This window comes from Carassius auratus, unplaced genomic scaffold (assembly GCF_003368295.1).
Source record: "Carassius auratus strain Wakin unplaced genomic scaffold, ASM336829v1 scaf_tig00216860, whole genome shotgun sequence".
Taxonomy (NCBI): Eukaryota; Metazoa; Chordata; class Actinopteri; order Cypriniformes; family Cyprinidae; genus Carassius; species Carassius auratus.
In genome coordinates this window covers 71,724-94,187 of record NW_020528772.1, presented here as the reverse complement: position 1 = coordinate 94,187, position 22,464 = coordinate 71,724, and the positions used below count along the sequence as shown (strand labels likewise).

Genomic DNA, 22,464 nt, shown 5'->3' with positions numbered 1-22,464 from the left:
TCCCCCCTTCTCCAGAATATGAGTCTGCTTGCTTCTGGGAACCAAGGTCTGTGCATTGCTGCCCAGTTTGCCAACATGACATTGAGGTTAACCGCTTTCCCTTTTGCCTTGCAGATCTGTTGCGAGATTGCGATCTTGTGTATTAAAGTGCTCAAAGGAGTCCAGTCTTCAGCGTGGACCTACCAAGTTTCACTGAATTGATTCTTCTGGCCATGAAATTGGCTGGTTCAAAAAATGAGACAGATTTCGAATGATGTGGGCCAGAGTCTTCAGACTCCCAGGCTCCAGTTTCATTGCAGATCAAAGGGTTGTTAGATAGACCTGGACAGCTTTAAGGATGTTCTTATGGCAGACATAAGTCGAGTCAAAATAGACAAAATGGTGGCAGTAATCAGTTGTGCAAGTTACCTCAGAGTAGAAGTCCCAAGGTTGTTTCTGCTTATAGACGCTATTTTTAAAGCACTGCATTTGTTTGCTCCTAACATGGGGAATTAGTACATCAAGAAATTCTGACTTCATAGATACGCCCCAGAAGGCTTTATCCATATGAATATCATCACTCGCAGCAAGAGTCAAAGAAGCAATATAGAGAGGCTGATGAATTGGAGAATTGGATACGCATGGACACATATAGGCCTTAGGTTGTCCCACCCTAGTCCTGACCAGGCATAATTAATCAATCCCAGATGTGCATAGGATGATCGCAGTGGGTTGCCTCAACTTGGAGAGGACCTGCATTCCTAGCCCTAAATCGTCCAGGAAGAACGGTCAGATCAGGGGAGTGCAGGAGGGACGAGGGAAAGGGACAGCAAAGGGATTTGAAGACACATGAGGGGGAAATCTTCATAGGCCTTTCTTCCTTTTTTGTCTTATCCTCATGACCTACTTTCTTAGTGCCATTTCCCTCCCTCTTGGGTATGGATATATGATCTTTTGTTTTGCATGAAATATTATGATATGGAAAGATTTGTTAAATTCTTTGAGGAACGACTATGGTCAAAAAGTCATTCATATCCCGCTAGAGTAAACTGACTCTCACACTGTACCCCAAACAAATGCAGGATCTCGTTTAATAATATTTTCAAAACATCACTAGCAAAGACTCGGAGGATGCAATACTGTACAGCAGGGCATTTGTTAAGTTTTATTGAACAGAAATGGCTGCATCCTGAAATGCTCAGTTTATGTCAGTGTCGAATTGGTTTGTTTTATGCTCAAACCATCATTAATGTGATTAAGTCAACTCAATTGGCAACTGGCACAAAGGAAGTCAAAGCTCATGGCCAAATCTCCAAATGTCCCACTATCCCACATTTTGACCTCAGCCAAAAACAAGATGGTTTATCATGGAAATTGCCATTATTGATGCAACCCAGCATTTTCTTAGCTATAATCTGGTTATCCTATTATAAGACCGTGAAAGAGAATCCATGTCAGGGCATTCCCTGATCGACCTCCAATGATTGGGAAACAGCTGCGTGATGGAGAATATGAATCTTCTGTTTTCTTTATCCACAAATGTGATTTCTGGTGGGGTTCATTTCTTGGTTGCATGTCATAATGTTTGTTAGCACTTGTCTTATCATATTATTGAAAGGTTTTGTCAGCCTATGATGGCTTGCTGGTCTTGGCAGGTTTATTCTAGTCAAGCAATTGGCCAGCTAGTCAGATAAGTGCCACAAAACCAGACCAGGTCAGCTTAGACCAGTACACCACTCTAGGCCAGTTTTAGAAGTTTTTATGGTTTTGAGATTGGCCTGTGAAAGTTTTTTTTTTTTACTTTATTTAAAACTGTATAAAAACCCACATTGTTTTCATGTACTTATTGAACTCTCTAACGCTCTTCTTCCCTCTCAAAATCAGACTACCGGACTGGGCCATGCTTCACACAAGTCAACAACCAAATGTGCCAAGGTCAGCTGAGTGGCATTGTGTGCACCAAGACGTTGTGTTGTGCAACCATCGGGCGAGCATGGGGTCACCCATGTGAGATGTGCCCTGCACAACCCCAGCCTTGCCGAAGAGGTTTCATACCCAACATCCGCACTGGTGCTTGTCAAGGTAAGAATGAGCATCAACATTCCTGCTAGCATATAAACAAAATGTTCTTTCCATCTCAGTGTCTGGCTCACATGTTTGGTGAATTCTTACGCTAATGACTAGCCTGACGTGGCAGATGACATTAAAAGAGGTCATGGCCTGTTTAGGGTAAACCATACTACTCCAGTCCGTGTCCAAGAGGACACTTCACCACTGTGTTTCTTATTAGAGTCAAATATTTAGATGACTTCCATCGGGAGTGTTTTAAATGGGATTACATAATGGCATGTCACATTTGTTTATAATTAGGGCCATATTGTTTGGACTGCTTGTTTGATTTTCAGGGACATAGTTGGACATAATTTAATTCTGTTCTCAAGGCCTGTTACACATTATAAACCTTAGTCGCTTAGGTCATGAATATTCATTCGATTCAGTCCATACACTACTTTCTTTTTCATCAATGCTGTAGATTCTGCACAGTGTTTTATATAAATATTCAGAAATATTTTGGGAGACAAAATGCTAAATGCCACCCTGATTTCACACATAAACTCAAAAACAACCCCTCTCAATGATTAGAAGCATCTCTATTTAACTTGAGATATTCTTTTCCTCCCCTCAATGTACAACATAAGAGTCAGCTCCAAGTCTGGCCTGGATTTGCCCAAAGATGGAGTGCTTTTGCAAAAGTCTTTCTGGATGAAGCACAAAGCACACACATGTGCACAATTGGGTGGGAGGATTTGCGTATCTCACAGTGAGCTTTCCATAGTTTGTTTGTGTTTGATGGCATTTAATGGCAGAACTTATGTTAGGTCTACGTTAGTAGACAGAACCAATGATTTGGTGCTTATTGGATACAGGTTGAAAGCCTGCAGACTGCATTTTGGCAGTGAATGTGTGTATCATCGAAAAAGAGACAGATGTTAGCCAGATATGTAAGCGTCATCCAACCCAGACAATACCAAAGATCTGTAGTTGTGTTCAGTCTGAAGTCTGAGTTCAGACCATAAGAAAATGTCCAGACTGTGAGCTAACATAGATGTTACATGTGTTTTACCCTCTCAAAGATATAAAGTGACCTAGGAGAGATTCTTAAAGTGACCAAAACCCATAATGGATCTCACTTTAAGCGCTTTAGATGCTGCTGTTGTAGTAAAAAATTACTGTCTGCATTTCGAACAAAGCCGGCAGCTCAGGTTGTGCCAGGATTTACATGGGCCCTTGAAAAAAAAAAAATCTGTGATTTTTAAAATAAAGACCAATGATTTAATTGGTTGTACATGAACAATTTACACAAAAAGATATGCTATTTTAAAAACAACAATTATTGCCAAGAAAAATACCATTATTTAAAATTTTTCATTTACTTTTGTGTGCATTTTTTTGCAGATAATAATAAATTATGAAGCTCAAAACATGGTTTATTATGCTTCCGGTTCCGGGTTATTTGTAAATTGTATTTATTTTATGTATGTGTTGCAAGTCGAGTGCATTGCATTATATTGGGATATTGTGTCTGGTCAAGTTGTGTTCAAACACTACATGTACGGCCCTGAATGTGTTTTCTTATGCTCTGTTTCTCTTTTTGTTAGATGTGGACGAGTGTCAGGCTGTCCCGGGACTATGCGCTGGAGGAAACTGCATTAACACCGTGGGCTCCTATGAGTGTAAATGTCCCGCGGGTCACCGGCAAAGTGAGACCAACCAGAAGTGCGAAGGTACGTCATTACTGCACGAAATCCAAACCGCGCAAGCTGTCAGAGAACAGTAAGATGATGATCTCAGTCCAGTTCATAACTCGTAATTGGAAAAAAGTTGAGTCACACACTAGGCGTATGCAAGGTTTCCAAGTTGTTGATACGCATGAAATGTTGACGTCAGATCTGAGGATCCAGCGAATATTGCCTGGAATATTGCTGTTCACATTCCTGATTTAGCTGGTTGACAGTTTTCCTCTTGGGGTCCATCTTTAACATTAGTGGTGCTTGGGTGGAATTTTAACAATGCCAAGTGAAAACAAACAGGCGTGTTGTAAAGTGGGGGGTCTGCGGTTCTTGGATCCAAGCCTGCCCTCTAGGACTATTAAGATAAAACCTAAATAGAGAGACAAAGAAAGAGAGATAGTGGATCACAGCTATTATATACCAGATGGGTGAGGTTATTTCTTATCTACCACAGTATTTTATTTCTACTTAGTGTGTTGTTTTGGCATTACAATACGTTGTTGCGTTAGCAGCGCAAAAGGTTGTGGGCTCGATTCCCAGAGAAAAGAAAATTCCCAGGTAAAAAATTTAAATAAAATATATAGCCTGAAGATTTGGATAAAAGTGTCTTCTAAATGCATAAATGTAAATGTAATGTAAATGTATTGCCAAAATGGCAATGGCAAAATGGTACAAATTTAGAAAAGGGTCAGTATTAACAAATAAATGAAAACAATAGGTGTAAAATAAAATAGGAATTTTGAATAAATATATTCTTGAAAATATAACTGAACAGAAAATAAAATACATAGTATTTTAAAGTATTTATTTATATAAAAGTAAAAGTATTACATTTTATTGTATTGAAATGAATCGAATAATGAATTGAAAGCAGTCTTATATATATATATATATATATATATATATATATATATATATATATATATATATATATATATATATATTGTGGCGAGTGGGGCGGGGCCGAGAGGCGTGGGAACGAGGAGTGAGGCCAGGTGTAGTGATTGGAGATGAGCTACACCTGCGCCCCACCGCCAGTATCGAGTCCCACGTAGGAGATGGAAGGATATAAAACTGGAGTGACGACCGTGAAGGACGAGAGAGGACCAGGCCTGGGACATTATTTTATGTTTTGCTTTTTATTTGTGCGCGTCCAGTCGCCGTGAGGGGCTGACGCGCTGTTTTGTTTATTTTTGAATTATTCAAATGTTTTTGATTGTGCGCTGGTTCCCGCCTCCTTCTTCCCGATGTATAGGAAGTTTGAATCGTTACATATATATATATATATTCTGTTTAATTTAAGTTTTTATAAATATTTCGTGCTTGTCTTTTTTACTTCTATTTAGCTTTAGTTCTATATTTATTCTATATATTTTACTTTATAAGTCTATATATTTTAAATATTACTTGAATTATATTTACTAGTTTTCTCAATTAGCACCTTAAATAATTTTATTTCAGTTAAAGAACAAGGCAACGTTTCTTATTTAAGTCTTTTCTAATATTTATAATTTAATTTAAGCGAAATTAATGGAGACTTGATTTATGTCTCATTCAAGTATCTACTTTGTCTCAGAAGTTTGTCATGAAATTCCTGAGTAGGAATATTATTAGGCACAAATGCACTGTTGTTGACATACAGGAATAATACAGTGCTAGCAAAATTGAGAGACACATTTATATTCTTAGATACTGGAAACTTAAGTAGAAGTGTCCATTTAATACCAGTTTAATCTCACTGATTATTAGTTTATATCTGAATGACATTTTGACCCTGAAGGACAAAGCTGTGAATAAAATGAAGGTTTGGAGAAGAAGCAGACCTCTGCCTGCAGGCTTCACCCAAGCAGACTTTTTCTCAAGCAAACCAGAGAGAAATTAGAGACTCGAGTGATAACTGAAACACCCTGAACTTTGAGTCTGAACGGCTAAAGTTGCCTGGAAAAGTGCTGCTCTGTTTTCTTTTAAGCCACGTGGAGGGTAGAAAAACCCCAGGTGGTAGTTCTGTGGGGCGAGGGGGAGCGCTTAATTAAAAGACAATGGTGTGGTGGAAAAAGTCTTGCCCTGGGCCAGGATTTAAGGCATGAGGTTCACCTCGGAGGCACTTTCTGACTCTAAAAACGTGCTGAGGAGACTTGCAGAGGCCAGGAGCTAATTTAAGAGGAAGTAGCTCTAGAAAGCTATAAATGTAAGTTTATAGTAATAAATACTTTAGCTTTAGCAGATCTTGTTATATATTGTGATTTGTAATGAGCTCTTGAGATTAGATTTTTAATGTTACATTAAAGGCCTTCACCTCAGGATAGTTTTAGTTCATCATCTGTTCCATTATAAGAACTTATTGCAGAAGAACCTTTCTTATGATACCATAGAAAAGCTTTTCTAAGTTCTTATGTTGCTGTAGAAGAACCGTTCGAGTCCTTAGATCATAGAAGATGCTTTTTAGGGTAATATGATGTCACAGAAAGTAGATGTATCTTTTTAGGATCTTAAGTCATAGAAGAATCTTTTAATGACATCATAAGAACTTAAAAAGGCTTTTCTATGACATCACAGCAACTTAGAAGAACCTTTATAAGTTCTTAATTCATAGGAGAACTTGAATGTTTAATGCCAGTTATAAGCACTTAAAAAGGTTATTTATTGACATCATAAAAAACATAAGCCTTTTTATATTTAAGTCATAAAAGAACCATTTTATGATATCATAAGAAAGGTTTTTCTGTGACACGGCAAAAACTTCTTAAGTCATACATTTTTTTTAGAATATAATAAAACTTAGTTTAATTGCATTAAAATAACTTAAAAAAATTTAGTGTCATTGTAAGAACCAAAGAATCTTTTTATCATATTAGAACTTTAACATTTTAATGGAATTAGAAAAATGTTAAAAGGTTCTTCAAGGACACAATTAAAACTTGATCATTAAAACATGAAACGTATAAATATAAAGTTATTTAATGGTGTTAAAAGAACTTAAAAAAGGGTTTTCCGTGAAGTTAGAACTTAGAAGAACCTTTTCAAGTTATTAAGTTCTAAGAAACTTTTTATAATTTCATTATTAAAGTTCTTAAATGACATAATGAAATCATAAGAAGTTCTGTAATTGCATTATAATGGGAGTATTTGACATATACTGTATAAATAAACTTTAAGTGTTTCATCTATGATATTGTAAGAACTTTTAAGTTTTAAGTTCTTTTGTCATACAAAAAACCTTTGTGTGATTTCATTAAAAAAATGAATTTTTGATGGCTATATTATAACCTAATGTGTCTTCTCTTACATTTTAAGAACTTACTTTAAAACTTTCTACTTGTAAGAACATTTTAAAATTCTTCATTCTGTCACAGAATAACGTTGAATCACAGTTGAAAAAAGTTGTTATATCGTAATAAAAGAACCTGGAATGTTGCCATTATTTAGAACCATTCATTTGTAAACCACTTTTAAACCCAAATAATGGGGTACAGTGTCATTAAAATTACATTTTTAATGCTTTTTTTATGTGTAACTAAACAAAACCATTTGATCAGAGAAACAAAAGCATCTGAAATGTAAAACCCCCAAATTAGTGTTCTCCTAGCATATGAGAATGTGAACACACACTCCAGCAGTCATCTGTCATGATAGCATTTGGTTCCTTTCAATACAGCTTCACATCCACCCTGACTAAAGTCAAGTCCAGTTTTGGAGCTCCGCTGACGAGCGGGTTAGTTTTGACGAGGTTTTTATGACTTCAGTAATGCTGTTTTCAGCTGCTGTGGCACACCGTGAGTCCCGGTTTCCACGCACACATCAAACACATACTCGCTCATGATCTTCCCACATCCCGCCTCAATCTCATGTGACAAATCCAGCACACAACGTCCACATATAATTCAGCTAAATAAATTTAATTGCACGTGTGTATAAATACAAGAACGGCACGCAGTAAAAACCAAGAAAACTCTTTACCATCTGTCGAGTTTCACTTTGAGTTCGCGCCCGTAGTCGCGTTACGTTACCATGAGGAAATGGACGATGCCAGTTTAAAAGCACAAACCACCAATGAGATCTCTTGGTTTTCTCAACTGTTGCTCCCAATGTAGAATCCAATGAGAGTTGCTGCTTAGATGTTTCTCCTAAACAATGTGTCTTCTCTAATTTGGTTAATACTGCATGGTTTCTGTCTGGTTAAGACTTGGTCTTGGACTTTTAACGAATGCAGGATATGCATCATTGTGTTGAATTTCTAGATATCGATGAATGCACAACTATATCTGGAGTGTGCGACGGTGGGGAATGTACGAACACCGCCGGGAGCTACGTGTGCACCTGTCCGCGGGGATACGTCACCAGCACAGACGGCTCCAGATGTGTCGGTGAGACTCTTTCATCCACAAAAACACATGTGTTCCCGTGTCCTTGCAATCCTGGGCTGCATCATTGTGCTTGAATGACTCATGGGATGAACTTGCGTGCATTCAAGCCTGGGCTTGTGTGTATAGGCCTGTATCTTTCACTGCAAACAGGACAGAACCGTTGTTTTAAAGTTGTAAATAAACCTAGATGAGTTCGCAAAAGTGTTAGGTCAAATGTGTAATTTCTGTATGTCAAGCCACCTTTATTTAAATAGTGCTTTATACAATACAGACTGTTGCATGTTGCCTTTAAAAATACTAACAAAGGAAACCGTTCCTTCACAATCCAGACAGACTAGTCTTTCTTTAGTTTGAGACTTTGGTTATGTGGAGAGTTTGTTGGTTTCTTTTGGCGAACAGGTCTCGCATGGTCTTATCCGGTCTCAGGGGGATCACTTGCTAGAGGACAACGGTGAAAACAGAGTCACGTGGATTCTATTTCCTCCTGCTAACATTCCAGTGCAGTGATGTAGAGGCACAGTTGACTCTGGCATCGCCTCTGTCTTTTCTCTTGACTGTCCATCTCTCTCACACTCCCTTCTCTCTCTATGTCTTTTTTTATACATGCCATTTTGAGTTTCTCACTCCCTCCACCCTGTAAGTCTCTCGTAACCCCCTGATCCATCGGGTCCCCGGATGCGAATAAAGAACCATGAGATATCGTCCCTGGATGACGCGTTGATGTGGCCTTCATTTGTTCCCAGAAACCAGTGTGGATTTATGGCAAACGTTTACTTTACATATGGATCCTGTCATGGTGGAAAATGCGGGTAGTCTGTGGGTTTTTCTACATGTTGACATACAAAACAAAGACTCTAGGAAGCCAAAATGGTTTTTGGAGCACAACGTCATGGGAGAATGTTTGAAAGTTGATGTAAAATCAAAACTGACTGTTGCTATTACTTTCATTATTGTGCGCAGCTCATCAGTGCGTGTTATTCCAAAGGCCAAGCATGCTATTAGTAACCAACAACAAGCTATTCAGACATTGTTTTAGGCCAGAAACCAAAAAAGGCAAAAAAGTTTTGTGGTATCTTTGCATTTCCCCCGGCTGGTACTATGCTTCTCACAGAACCAGGCCACTGGGAGTCATTTAGCCATAAAAACACATAAAAAATTCTCACTTTGAGGATCGAGAAGGTCTGTTTCCAATTAAAGCCAGTGTTCCCGTCACCAAGCTTGCGAAATCCACCCTGCGCCCCTCAGGCCAGGTCGATCCTTGGAGAATGCAGTTCTGGAGTGTGAGCCTCCAGACGAAGGGTTATGTCTTATATCCGACATAAATGGCTGAAATTACTCCAAATGGACCTGATGTAATGCAAAGTGCTGGTTCATTAGCGGAGTTAATCAACTCTCACCCTCCTTTCGCATGATTCACACATGCTAATGTGTACGCAACCTATCACAACCAGCCCCCCATTTGACCTTGACTTGCGAAACGTATCGTCTTAACCCCGCATGCTTTTGGTCATTACCTTCTCACCTCATAAACCAACTTCCTGTTAGGGGATCGTGTTCAAGGCACACGTAGACTTGACTTCCTGCGAGGTGCGACTGCACTTGCGAGAAAAGCATTTGTGGTGTTTAGAGTTAAAAATTTGTGTAAATATCAGCACTTTTGACAATTAGAGTGCTTAATTTTTTACGAAATTCACATTGTTTACAGTATGCAAACTACGCAAAAACAGTAGCAAGCATTTCTGATATCTCTCTTTTTCTGCCTCACAGATCATCGGGTCGGTGCGTGTTTCGCATCTTTAGCGAATGGCCGCTGTGCGAGCGAACTGTCTGGTCAGTACACCAAGATTCAGTGCTGCTGTGACACGGGCCGTTGCTGGGCCCTCGGACACATCCCAGAGATGTGCCCCGTCAGAGGTTCTGGTGAGTGGGCTATAGATAATCATTAGCATTTTTTTTAGGTCAAGCATCACTGTTACTATCGCTAATGCTGGAAATTTGAACTTTGTCAACGTTTATTAGAGTTTTTAAATCATGTCTATAAGCTTTGAGGCTAACATCTATATGCTAACATATTTTAAAAGATACTTAGCATATGGACACATTTAATTTTTGCTTTTTAGAATGTTTTACAACTTTACAACATTTAAAATGAGCATCTTTTAACTTTTAAGAATGTTTTAGTCCATGTCTGTCAGTTTTGAGACTAATGTCTATATGCTAACATACTTTAAAATATATTTAGCATATGGACACATTTAATATTTGCTTTTTAGAACGTTTTACAACTTTAAAAAAAAAAAGTTTTTAGTTCACGTCTGTTAGCTTTGAGGCTAACATTTGTATGCTAGCATACCTTTAAAAGATATTTAACATGTAGACACTTTCAAAATGAGTTTTTTTTTAATGTTTTACAATTTTTAGAAGTGTTTAATCCATGAATGTTAGCTTTGCGGCTAACGTTTGTATGCTAGCATACACCTACAGGAGAATTAGCATAAATACACATTTTAAATATGCTTTTTAAAACTTTTTAGAAGTTTTTTGTCGACACCTGTTAGCTTTGAGGCTAACATCAGTATGCTAGCATACCTTTAAAATATATTAACATATAAAAACTTTTAAAATTAGCTTTTTAGAACGTTTTTCAACTTTTTGTAGTTCTTAGTCCATGTTTGTTACCATTGATGCTAACATCAGTATGCTAGCATACTCCTTAAAGATGGCTTTTTAGAACGTTTTTGAAGCTTTTGATTCTGCCTATCAATAGCAAGTAGCATAGTTCACGGCTGTAATACAAGCTAAAAATGGTTGGCTCCTTCAAAAAATCCCCAAATGTCCTTTTCAACAGGGAATTTTTTAACACAGAAAGAAAACTGAATTTCATGCCGTCTTTTGTGGTGTTATAATATAATACTGAACTGACTTTAAAGTACATTATGATCCTGTCATGATACACTTAAAAGAGTGTTTACTCTTTTCATACTGTATTACAATAAAAACATAATTCCTAAGGAGGAATTTCTTTAGATGTCGAGCGGTGACCTTTATGTAGTGTTCTTTGAAGAGACACTCCAGGCGTGCTGTACCTCTCTGCAAAATCACGCTACACATATGTCAGGTCAGCAGAGCAACCGTTCCTCGGGATAAATAAATACTCTCTCTCATTCCTACGTCTTCACACCTGCGTGTTTTAAGCTCTCCCATCCTCTTTGTCACCATTGTGTGTCTTCAGCAAGAATGCATGAGCGAAGCAGCTGCCAAATCCTCAGCCTTGAAAATATTTACGTGTATCTGCATGTATATATTTATATTCATATAATTTATATTATAAACAAATATTTGTAATATATAAACATAACATTTTTCGGAAATGTAAGCATGCATGTGTGTGTGTTTATATAAATACATAATAAATATACAGAGTACACATACAAATTATTATGTAAACAAAAACGTTTAATTTTGGATTAATTGTTTGACAGCACTATATTTAATAAAAATTATATTATATATATATATTGCATCAATTGTGTAATCGTAGATGAATACAGGCGACTGTGCATCCAGAGGCTTCCGTTTACCACCGGTAACGGCGGCATCATCCATGACGGCAATGGCGGTCTGAACATCGGCGGCTACGGCAAAGGTCCCTCGCAGAACGGAAACGGCGGTGGCTACATTTATGGCAGCGAGCACACCTTCGGAAATGGCAATGGTGGCAACGGCGGCCAGAAGATTCAGATCAGTGAGTGGAAGTTGCCAGTTTTTACCTTCAACTAACAATCCGGAGCTAAGAAATCAATGGTGTTTTATTGTTTGTGCTCAGGCCAGCTGAACGAGACGACAATCGACGTGTGCAAGCATTTCACCAACCTGTGCCTGAATGGCCGCTGTATTCCTACGCCGACCAGCTACCGCTGCGAATGCAACATGGGATACAGGCAGGACGTGCGCGGGGAGTGTATCGGTAAACCTGTGCATAATGTTGACATGGTCTGAAATGCTGCCACCTGTAGGCCGTTTGCTTGACTTCCACATGCCTCAGGGTTATAAATATATTATATTATTGATTAATTGTGTTAATGGGCTCTCATACGCCTGCTTTCTACCCTCAGATGTGGACGAGTGCATCAGTAACCCGTGTGTGAATGGAGACTGTGTCAACACACAAGGATCGTATCACTGTAAATGTCACGACGGATACCAGGGAACTCCCACCAAACAGGCTTGCATTGGTGTGTGGCATGATTTATTATATTTTATGCCAAGAGCATTTCTTTAATTTCTAATTGTAGGGTGTTTAATGCTAACATTTTTACAAAAAACTGCTTTAAAGTAGGAAATATCATCATTTATCATTTACTCCTTATATCCAGAATATTTGTATTTTTATTATCATTACTTAATTTGTCATATTTTTAAACAATTTAGAAAATGGACAGTAAATGGATAATATTTAAATTATAACTACATTTGTAACATTTTAATTGAAGCAAGATTATTAAATTACATTAAATATACATTATATATATATATATATATATATATATACAGTGTTGGGTATAGTTACTTTGGAAAGTAGTTAGTTAGGTTACAACGTTACCATCAATTAAAAGTAATCAGTTATGATACAGCGTTACCTATTCATAAAAGTAACGCGTTAGAGTACTCATGCGTTACCAAAAATTAAAAGCCGTTTGCAGCGGCTCACACACGACAGACATAGCCCCCAGCCCCTTTAAATGCACCTAGAAGTCGTGACTCCCGACAATGAATAACGTCAGTCATCCGACTAAATTAACACTGCAGGATAACAATAACAGGAAAGACAGTCAGCAATCGGCTATTCCACATTGCGCTTTATTTATTTATTATCACAGAACATATTATTAATCAAAATTCGCACCTAACGTTACCCAGCCCGGGTAGCCTAGGCTACTGTATATTATGAGCACCACAAGATAACTCCTGATTTTTCTTTAACTTTAAATAATGCAGTTATCAAAGTACAAGTATGCTTACTTGTAAACACAACCTTAAACAGGCTTGCAGATTTAAATCCATTTAGAAATGATGAACAACCAGCCAGCCAATGATCTAACAGAAATTAACAGCTGCCTGTCAAACAAAAATGATAACAAACCGAATTAAATCCTTCACTGCCACACAGGCAAATGACAAATCGCTTAATAGCCGAACTAATTATTATTAAAGTGTCACTCACAGTCACAAGCCTAAATTCACTTTAACACAGTCCTCTTACATTTACTCTTCAAAGTAGTGATTAAAACGTAGCGTTAAATTTGAGGTACAATTTTTGGCGGTCGACAGAAGCTTTTCACCAAAGCAGAGTGTGCATTTTACCGTTATGTTCTTTTCTTTTTCGTTGACAAATTGAAAATAATGTGCGTACTTCCATAAACGCTGTCCTCTCTGCTATCTTGCCGGGAGTTCGAAAAAAAAAAAAAAAAAAAAACCCACACACACAGCGGAGCTTCGGCTCCGCTGATACTGTACGTCCGCAGGTGGCACAGTAGACCTAGGACTACTGTCTGACAAAAAGCAGGCTGCAGTCGGGATTTTCCTTTCCTTAAAATAACGGATTACTTTTTTTAAAAAAATAACGAAGTTACTGATTACTTACGCACGAAACTAACGCGTTAAGTTACAAATTTTAGGAAAAAAGTAATTAGAGTACTCTAACGCGTTACTTTGTAACGCGTTACCCACAACACTGTATATATATATATATATATACACACGCACACACACACACACACACAAAACAATATATATGTGATCCTGGAGCACAAAACCATTTCCTTAAGTGTAAATTTTTCGAAGTTGGGGTTTATACATCATCTGAAAGCTGAAAAAAATCATTTTTCCATTTGGAGCAAAAAAATCGAAATACTGAGAAAATCATCTTTAAAGTTGTCCAAATTAAGTTCTTAGCAATGCATATTACTAATCCAAAATTAAGTTTTGATATATTTATAAATTTAAAAAAATATCTTCATGGAACATGATCTTTACTTAATATTCAAATGATTTTTGGCATACAAGAAAAATCGATAATTTTGACCCATACAATGTTTTTTGGCTAGTGCTAAAAATATACCCCAGCGACTTATATATTTTTATATATATTATTTATATATTTTTAAAGTATTTATATATAACTTTTAATTCATTTTTATTTTAGTAATTTTAGTTATTTTAATACTTCAGTTTGAACTTATTCAATCTATACTTCAACCTTAACTTCAACTAAATTTATTAAGTGTCCAAGTCAACATGTACATATATATATATATATTTATTTATTTATTTATATATTTTTTTCCAAGTCAACATTTCTAATTTAAGGTAATTTCAGCTTATTTTGCATGACACACTTAAAAGAAGCAAAACTTCCAAATAATGTGACTGTGCTCAGCATCCTGCACACACAGAATTCAAATGGCACAATTCATTGTTAATAATCCATTTACAATGAATGCCATTGTAAAAGTCAGCCCTCAGTCAAACCCTCTGGTGGACACCTGTAACTAATCTGTTCCCGTTGCTTCAGACATTGACGAGTGTATCGTGAACGGCGTTATGTGCCGTAACGGACGCTGTGTGAACACAGATGGAAGTTTCCAGTGCATCTGTAATGCTGGCTTTGAAATCAGTCCTGATGGGAAGAACTGTGTTGGTAAGCGCTTAAACTGCGATTGCAAACTCTGAACTGCATATTATATGTATTTTTTCAAGTTTTTACGCTTTCACTAAAAATGTGATGCTTCACCAGTTTGATTGCTTATTATTTGGTTGTACACTATAAAACATGCATTAAAATATTAAACAATTGTTTTAAATGCTTAATAAATCTCTTCTAGGAGTTTGGGGTGGGTGGATTGTGTCAGAAGGACAACATAAACATTTTTAATTAATCATTTTGTTGAATACAACTGAATATCCACTATATTTTTTAGTGTATTTTCAGAAACATTGAGAGTGTTTTCTTGTCTTGTAGACCATGATGAATGTGCCACCACCAACATGTGCCTCAATGGCATGTGCATAAACGAAGATGGCAGCTTCAAGTGTATCTGCAAACCTGGATTTGCTTTGGCGCCCAGTGGACGCTACTGCACTGGTGAGCATGTCTGGGATTCCCTTTCAAAGATTATTAAACTCAAAAAACAGTATACTCATCCTCTTGTCTGGTTAATGACAAAAAATCCAACAGAGTGAAAGCACCACAAAAAGTTAGTAACTTCCAGTCAATACGATATATTCCAAGTCTTCAGAAGTCATACAATAGTTTTATGCACTTAATTGCTAAAATCTCATTTCCATTTGCACATTTTTCCAAGTTCAACACGTCTTGAGATATCTTTCTTGGATTGGTGACCATTCAAGTCAATGGATTCTGTCCAAATCAAAAATGTCAAAAATTTAAGCCGATATTCTCGGAAAACTCTTCAAACTCCTTTGTATTTGCGTATTTTGTCATTGCTGCATGTTCGATGTCACAATACACAAAAAAACAATGACATTTGATGCCATTGACAAGGAAGATCAAGCTAGTTTTCATATCAGTGAGGAGAAACGTCTTTGGTTGTTGCATCTTTTAATAGTTTTTTATTTTATTTTTGATGTCAGTGGCTAAAGTTGCAGGAAGCAAAACCAATGACATTTGACATCATTGATCTCAATCCTGCTGCCTCAAAACATTATAGTAGTTTTCATGACAGTAACAATGTCTTTGGTTGTCGCAACTTGTGACCGTCTATTTTCCGTACAGACCTGTGACATTTTACGAGTGTATACACTATGTTCCAAGTCTTTTGTCAATTTTTTCAAGTTTGACATCAAATCTGGCACTATACATCTTGAGATTTCTTTGGTTCTCACATTTGATGTCTTCAGTGATTTTAATGACCAAAATTCAAGTTGTTATTCTCAGAAAATTATTCCCTCATTGCACTGGTTCACTTTTGACGTAAATCTTTCATGTCAATGACATCATGTCAAAAGTTGTCGTCTCTTTTGACCATCATTGCCGTCATTGGTCATTATTGACTTGTTGTTCCATAACAATTAACACATTTATTGCGTTCCTGTAGCTCAAGTGGTAGAGCATTGCGTCAGCAATGCAAGGTTGGGGGTTCGATTCCCAGGGAACTCATGTTAGGAGTAATTCTTAGCCTGAATACAATATAAGTCGCTTTGGATAAAAGCATCTGCTAAATGCATAAATTTATTAAAACGTTTTAATAATGGCTTCTGCCTTCATTTTGTTCTGACAGACATTGACGAATGCCAGACCTCGGGCATCTGTATGAACGGTCGCTGCGTGAACACAGAAGGATCATTCCGGTGCAAGTGCCCGCCAGGACTGGCCATCGACGTGGATGGCCGCGTTTGTGTGGACACCCACATGCGCACCACCTGCTATGGCGCAATAAAGATGGGCACATGTTCGCGTCCATTCCCCGGGGCGGTGACCAAGTCGGAATGCTGCTGCGCCAATCCAGAACACGGCTTCGGAGAACCCTGCCAACCCTGCCCTGCATTCAACTCCGGTAAACTATAACGATACACCTTCCAGTCGCGAACAATACTTTAATATCAACACAACGTATATTATCTTTGATTTGAATGACAGCTAGTGGCTAAAGTTGTTTGCCTGTTTCCAGCTGAGTTTCAGGCGGTGTGCAGCAGTGGACCTGGAATCACTGCAGACGGACGAGGTAAATCTATTTTCAGAAATGCGCTAATTGCGTTTGTGAATGCTAAATGCTAACAGACTGTTTTCGGTTTCTTTGTAGACATCAACGAATGTGCTTTGGATCCAGACATCTGTCAAAATGGGATCTGCGAGAACTTGCGCGGGAGTTACCGTTGCATCTGTAACATCGGCTATGAGTCCGACACTAGCGGCAAGAATTGCGTGGGTAAGTTGCGTTAAAATTTGTATTACCTAACTTTTTTATTATGTAGAAAAACGTATCTTACTTTGTTTTATATAAAAAAGATTACTTGCTCTGAAACGTATGAGTAGTAGTTACAATTGATTAATTTTGTAAATTTTTTGCATATCTTTCAGACATCAACGAATGTTTGGTGAATCGGTTGTTGTGCGACAATGGCATGTGTAGAAACACACCCGGAAGTTATACTTGCTCTTGCCCCAAAGGATTCTCTTTTAAACCTGACTCTGAGACTTGCGAAGGTTTCCTTATGATTATTTTTCATAAATTTCACATAGAACTGTGTATTTTGAATCTTTCATTCTAACCTGTCCTCCTCTTTTTCAGACATTAACGAATGCGACTCCAACCCTTGTATCAACGGCGTGTGCCGAAACATAGCCGGTTCTTTCAACTGTGAATGTTCCCACGGCAGCAAACTGGACTCCACCAACACCATCTGCGTAGGTAAGTCTGAAAAGTAGTTTTAAGCTAAAAAAGTGTTTCCAACAGCAAGTTCTCTGATTGGTTGTTGCTATTAAATGTTTAAAAAAATGTAAATTGTTTTGAAATGTTTGCAAAATACACAGCGAAATACTGCTTCAGGGACTTTATTATGCAACATCAGCATAGTGGTGTGCATATCAAGGTTTATAATGTTTTTAGAGGTAACTGGACGGCATTATGCTACTTTTATTTATTTCTAGCCAGACGGTTTTCATTCTTTGTCTGAAACTGAATGTTGTTTGATTGAAATTAATGGAATATGAAGGCAATAGGTCACGCGTTTGTGCTTTTAGCATGAAAGACCACTGCGATTCTATCGCGCTAGATATCTGAGTTGGTTTTTATCTGCTGAAATGCAATGACTCTCCACAGGGGAGCCACTTCAAATGTCACAATGTCCATTTGTCATTGTCACAAATTTTTGGTTCTCTTTAATGTATTTGCTCCATGCAGACAGCATGAAAGGAACCTGCTGGCTAAACATCCAGGATGGCCGATGTGAGGTGAATATAAATGGGGCCACACTGAAATCCGAATGCTGCTCTACGCTGGGGGCGGCCTGGGGTAGCCCATGTGAACGTTGCGAAATTGGTTAGTTTTATATACAAAAAGCTAATTTATATATATATATATATATATATATATATATATATATATATATATATATATATATATATAGCTAAATGATTGGTTACATAAAACATTTACATTGATAATTTGATTAAATACAAATTTAAAATAAATAAATATTGTATATATATAATTTATTTGAAATAATACATTTGAAAATTCAGCCAAAATTGAATTTATTAATTAATAGTTTTTTTTTCTAGCTAAATTAACCATTGAACCAATATTTGCTTTAAAGACGCAATCATAGAAACATAAAGTAAACAGTATCTCACAAGTTTTCAACCTATATTTTCTACAGATACAGCCTGTTCAAAAGGTTTTGCGCGCATGAAGGGACTTGTGTGTGAAGGTACGTGCTACCCACAATTCTTTGTTGGATTTACTTTCCATATTATTTAGTGCATTTCATGATGATGCATTACGTTTCTGCTCCGTCTTTAGATATTAACGAGTGTGAGGTGTTTCCCGGCGTGTGCACAAACGGACGCTGTTTGAACACGCAAGGCTCATTCGAATGCGAGTGTCAAGAGGGACTTACGCTGGATGGAGCCGGACGAACATGTGTTGGTATGAAAAAATATTCATTAACTGATTTATTGGTTGCAGACTGCATAATACATCAATATGAATATGTTTTTATATCATATCAGGGGAAGTCGTGGCCTAATGGTTAGAGAGTCGGACTCCCAATCGAAAGGTTGTGAGTTCGAGTCCCAGGCCGGCAGGAATTGTAGGTGGGGGGAGTGCATGTACAGTTCTCTCTCCACCTTCAATACCACGACTTAGGTGCCCTTGAGCAAGGTACTGAACCCACAACTGCTCCCCAGGCGCCGCAGCATAAATGGCTGCCCACTGCTCCGGGTGTGTGTTCACAGTGAGTGTGTGTGTATTCACTGCTCTGTGTGTGTGCACTTCGGATGGGTTAAATGCAGAGCACAAATTCTGAGTATGGGTCACCATACTTGGCTGAATGTCACTTCACTATCACTCACTATCACTATTTTTAAACCAAAAACAGAAACTGTCAACTTGATTTATGACTTAAAATGTACAACTGACCTAAAACAAACCTGTTTTTTGCAACTAACAATACATGCGAACCAAACAGTGGTAAATTAAAGTGGTTTGTGTGTCCTGTAGATATCCGAAGTGAGCAGTGTTATATGAAATGGGACGAGGATGAGTGTGTGGAGCCATTACCGGGCCGGTATCGTGTGGATATGTGCTGCTGTACTGTGGGAGCTGCATGGGGTGTGGACTGTGAGGCCTGTCCCAAACCAAACACGCCCGAATTCAAAACTATCTGCCCGCGGGGACCTGGAATTGCCAACCGAGGAGACATCCTGACAGGACGACCCTTCTACAAAGGTGGAGAGCCGAGCTGTTTGTCATTTATTCATAGGGATGAGCGGATATAGAAAATTGTGACCGATATGATACCGATAATGATGTTGTTTTGGCAGATAACCGATATTGACAGATATTATACATCCATAGTGTTTACAGCAATTGAAAACATTATTAGAAACAGAAGTTTTGCTGATATAATCGGCTTCCAACATCAGCTTAATCAAACCAATAACACTAGAAAAGACTAATATCTGATACCGATATTGGCTGACAAGAATAATTCACACAAAAACCTGATGAATGTATAATATTTAATAGTAATGTTATATTATATAAAATTGTAATTATGTTATAATTCAAATAATTATAATGATGTAAAAGTAAATATAAGTATTTGTTAAATAAAACATTGACAATTTATGTAACAATTTTTTTTATTAATATAAATGATAAACTGTACAAACTGACAAAATATATTTAAAAAAAAAATATTATTATTATTATTATTAATAAAATAAATACATATTTTGTTATCAACAAATTTTTACATTATTGTTTTTATTAAATCAATTACAAATAAATTTAATTATTATAAATTATATACAAATTGACTCTATATATATATATATATATATATATATATATATATATATATATATATATATATATATATATATATATATATATACATATATATATATATATATATTATAGTTATTATTTAAAAATAAATAAAATGATTATAAATGTAACTATTTATTACATAAAACTTTCACTGTAATCTTTTTAATAAATTAAATAAAAATTTATTTGAAATGTACAAATTGACAAAATGTATTTAAAATACATCAAAAATTATAATATTTTTTTTTAATAACTATGAATCTAATTATTTATTACCTGAAATTTTGAGATTTTTTTTTTTTTGTGAATTTAAGTAATATTAATGAATTCATATACAAATAGACTTTGTTGTTCATTTTTATTAATTAAAATTTGTTTGTTGTTTGTTTTTTCCATACATGTTTCTGCAGTTTTCTCTCCAGGGTATCACTAGGTTACAAAAACTCTCAAATACACAGAAATTAAGATTATTGGTATTTCCTTCAGGGTTTTTTTCTCTGTGTTGAATAATGAAGTTATGAGCCTGTTTTTCTCTGTAGATGTGAACGAATGTAAGGTCTTCAAAGGCCTGTGCACTCACGGGACGTGCCGAAACACCATCGGCAGCTTCAGATGCCGCTGTGACAGCGGTTTCGCCCTAACCATGGAAGAGAGGAACTGCACAGGTCAACATCTCACCCGTCACCACATCTAAATCAAACACAACACACGTTTGAACGCAACACTCATGCTGTTCCCGTCGTTCCCACAGATATCGATGAGTGCACCATCTCTCCGGACCTGTGCGGACAAGGTGTCTGCGTCAACACGCCCGGCAGCTTCGAGTGCGAGTGTTTCGAAGGCTATGAGAGCGGCTTCATGATGATGAAGAACTGCATGGGTGAGGCTCGAACCCTGGCTGTTTTCTGCAGATTCTGAAAGCCTGCATGTGTCACAGTGTCTCCATCTCTGTCCCGCAGACATCGACGAATGCGAGCGTGACCACCTGCTGTGCCGCGGCGGCACGTGTCTGAACACAGAGGGCAGTTATGAGTGCGACTGTCCTCCGGGACACCAGTTGAATCCAGAAGCTTCTGCCTGTGAAGGTACAGGAGAGCCACACTCCAAACCTATACTGAAATGTGTATACATTCAGTTTATCATATAAAACACTTATTTATATAATTATTTTAATTTATATATTATTTTATCAACTTAACCAGTTAGTATTTTATCACTTTAGTATATATATATATATAGATATATATATCGTCAGAGGACGAAGATGATAAAAACAGGACTTGACCACCGCACTTATCTGTTTACCAAATTTAAGATTATTATCAAACCAAAGTGTCTTGCACATGTAGTTCTATATGGAATAAGAAGTTCAGATTCAAAATCATGTACACAGTGGTCATCTGAGCCAAACAAAATAAATTCAGTTTTGCTTTCATTGACGCTTAGGAAATTACTTGTAAGCCAAAGTTTTAGTTCAAATCCAAATAGTCTTTAAAGTCTGTTTGTTATCATGGATGAAAGATATATAGATTTGTGAGACATCGGCGTACGGCATACCCCGTTCTTTTTAAAAATAGATCATAGAGGAAGAATATAAAGAGAAAACAGAACCGGACCAAGAACCGAGCCCTGAGGGACACCAGACTTTAAATATATTTCAGATGAAGATTGGTTTCCAATACTAACAACATACCTCCTATTGGTGAGATATGAACGAAACCACTGCAACACAAAGCCCCGAAGGCTAACACATGTTACAAGACGTGATCTAAGTGTATTATGATCAACTAAATCAAAGGCAGAACTGAGGTCTAACTGAACCAAAGCCATAGACTGACCAGTAATTTGCATGGTATAATACTTTAAAGAACTCACTTAGTACAGGATTGTGACAGGATTTAAAACTAAATAAAACATTTTCAGAGATTGAATTTATAGTCAAATATAACTGAAGTTGATTTAAAATTTGAAATAGGTTGAAAGTTAGCCATTAATGTGGGATCCAAACTTGTTTTTTTTTGTTCGTTTAAAGTCGCCTTGTTCATTAAAGTGTTATTTAGTATTTTATTTTATTTTCAATGCTTTAAAATGTTATGGTTATTACTGACACATGAATAAATATATACATAAATATCATACATAATAAATAGAAGTATTTACTTTAGTTCTACAGTTATATACAGTTATAAATATACAGTTACAGTTACATAATATTTAAATGAAAATGTAAATAATTCTAAACTTTACATTTTA

The 22,464-nt window shown here is 36.8% G+C and overlaps 1 protein-coding gene across 1 annotated transcript in view; it reads left to right on the top strand.

Annotated features, from left to right (window-relative positions):
- The window catches only part of LOC113099091 (fibrillin-2-like), a 66,868-nt gene that overhangs the window by 14,243 nt on the left and 30,161 nt on the right, over positions 1-22,464 (top strand). The window contains exons 7-27 of the mRNA XM_026264168.1: positions 1,864-2,061; positions 3,639-3,764; positions 8,009-8,134; positions 9,902-10,054; positions 11,676-11,879; positions 11,961-12,101; positions 12,250-12,369; positions 14,709-14,834; positions 15,156-15,278; positions 16,435-16,710; positions 16,825-16,878; positions 16,957-17,082; positions 17,235-17,360; positions 17,446-17,565; positions 18,058-18,195; positions 18,536-18,586; positions 18,679-18,804; positions 19,378-19,605; positions 20,751-20,876; positions 20,963-21,091; positions 21,171-21,296. Of these exons, the coding sequence (XP_026119953.1) occupies positions 1,864-2,061; positions 3,639-3,764; positions 8,009-8,134; positions 9,902-10,054; positions 11,676-11,879; positions 11,961-12,101; positions 12,250-12,369; positions 14,709-14,834; positions 15,156-15,278; positions 16,435-16,710; positions 16,825-16,878; positions 16,957-17,082; positions 17,235-17,360; positions 17,446-17,565; positions 18,058-18,195; positions 18,536-18,586; positions 18,679-18,804; positions 19,378-19,605; positions 20,751-20,876; positions 20,963-21,091; positions 21,171-21,296 (2,943 nt within the window). The remainder of the gene's footprint in view (positions 1-1,863; positions 2,062-3,638; positions 3,765-8,008; positions 8,135-9,901; positions 10,055-11,675; positions 11,880-11,960; positions 12,102-12,249; positions 12,370-14,708; positions 14,835-15,155; positions 15,279-16,434; positions 16,711-16,824; positions 16,879-16,956; positions 17,083-17,234; positions 17,361-17,445; positions 17,566-18,057; positions 18,196-18,535; positions 18,587-18,678; positions 18,805-19,377; positions 19,606-20,750; positions 20,877-20,962; positions 21,092-21,170; positions 21,297-22,464) is intronic.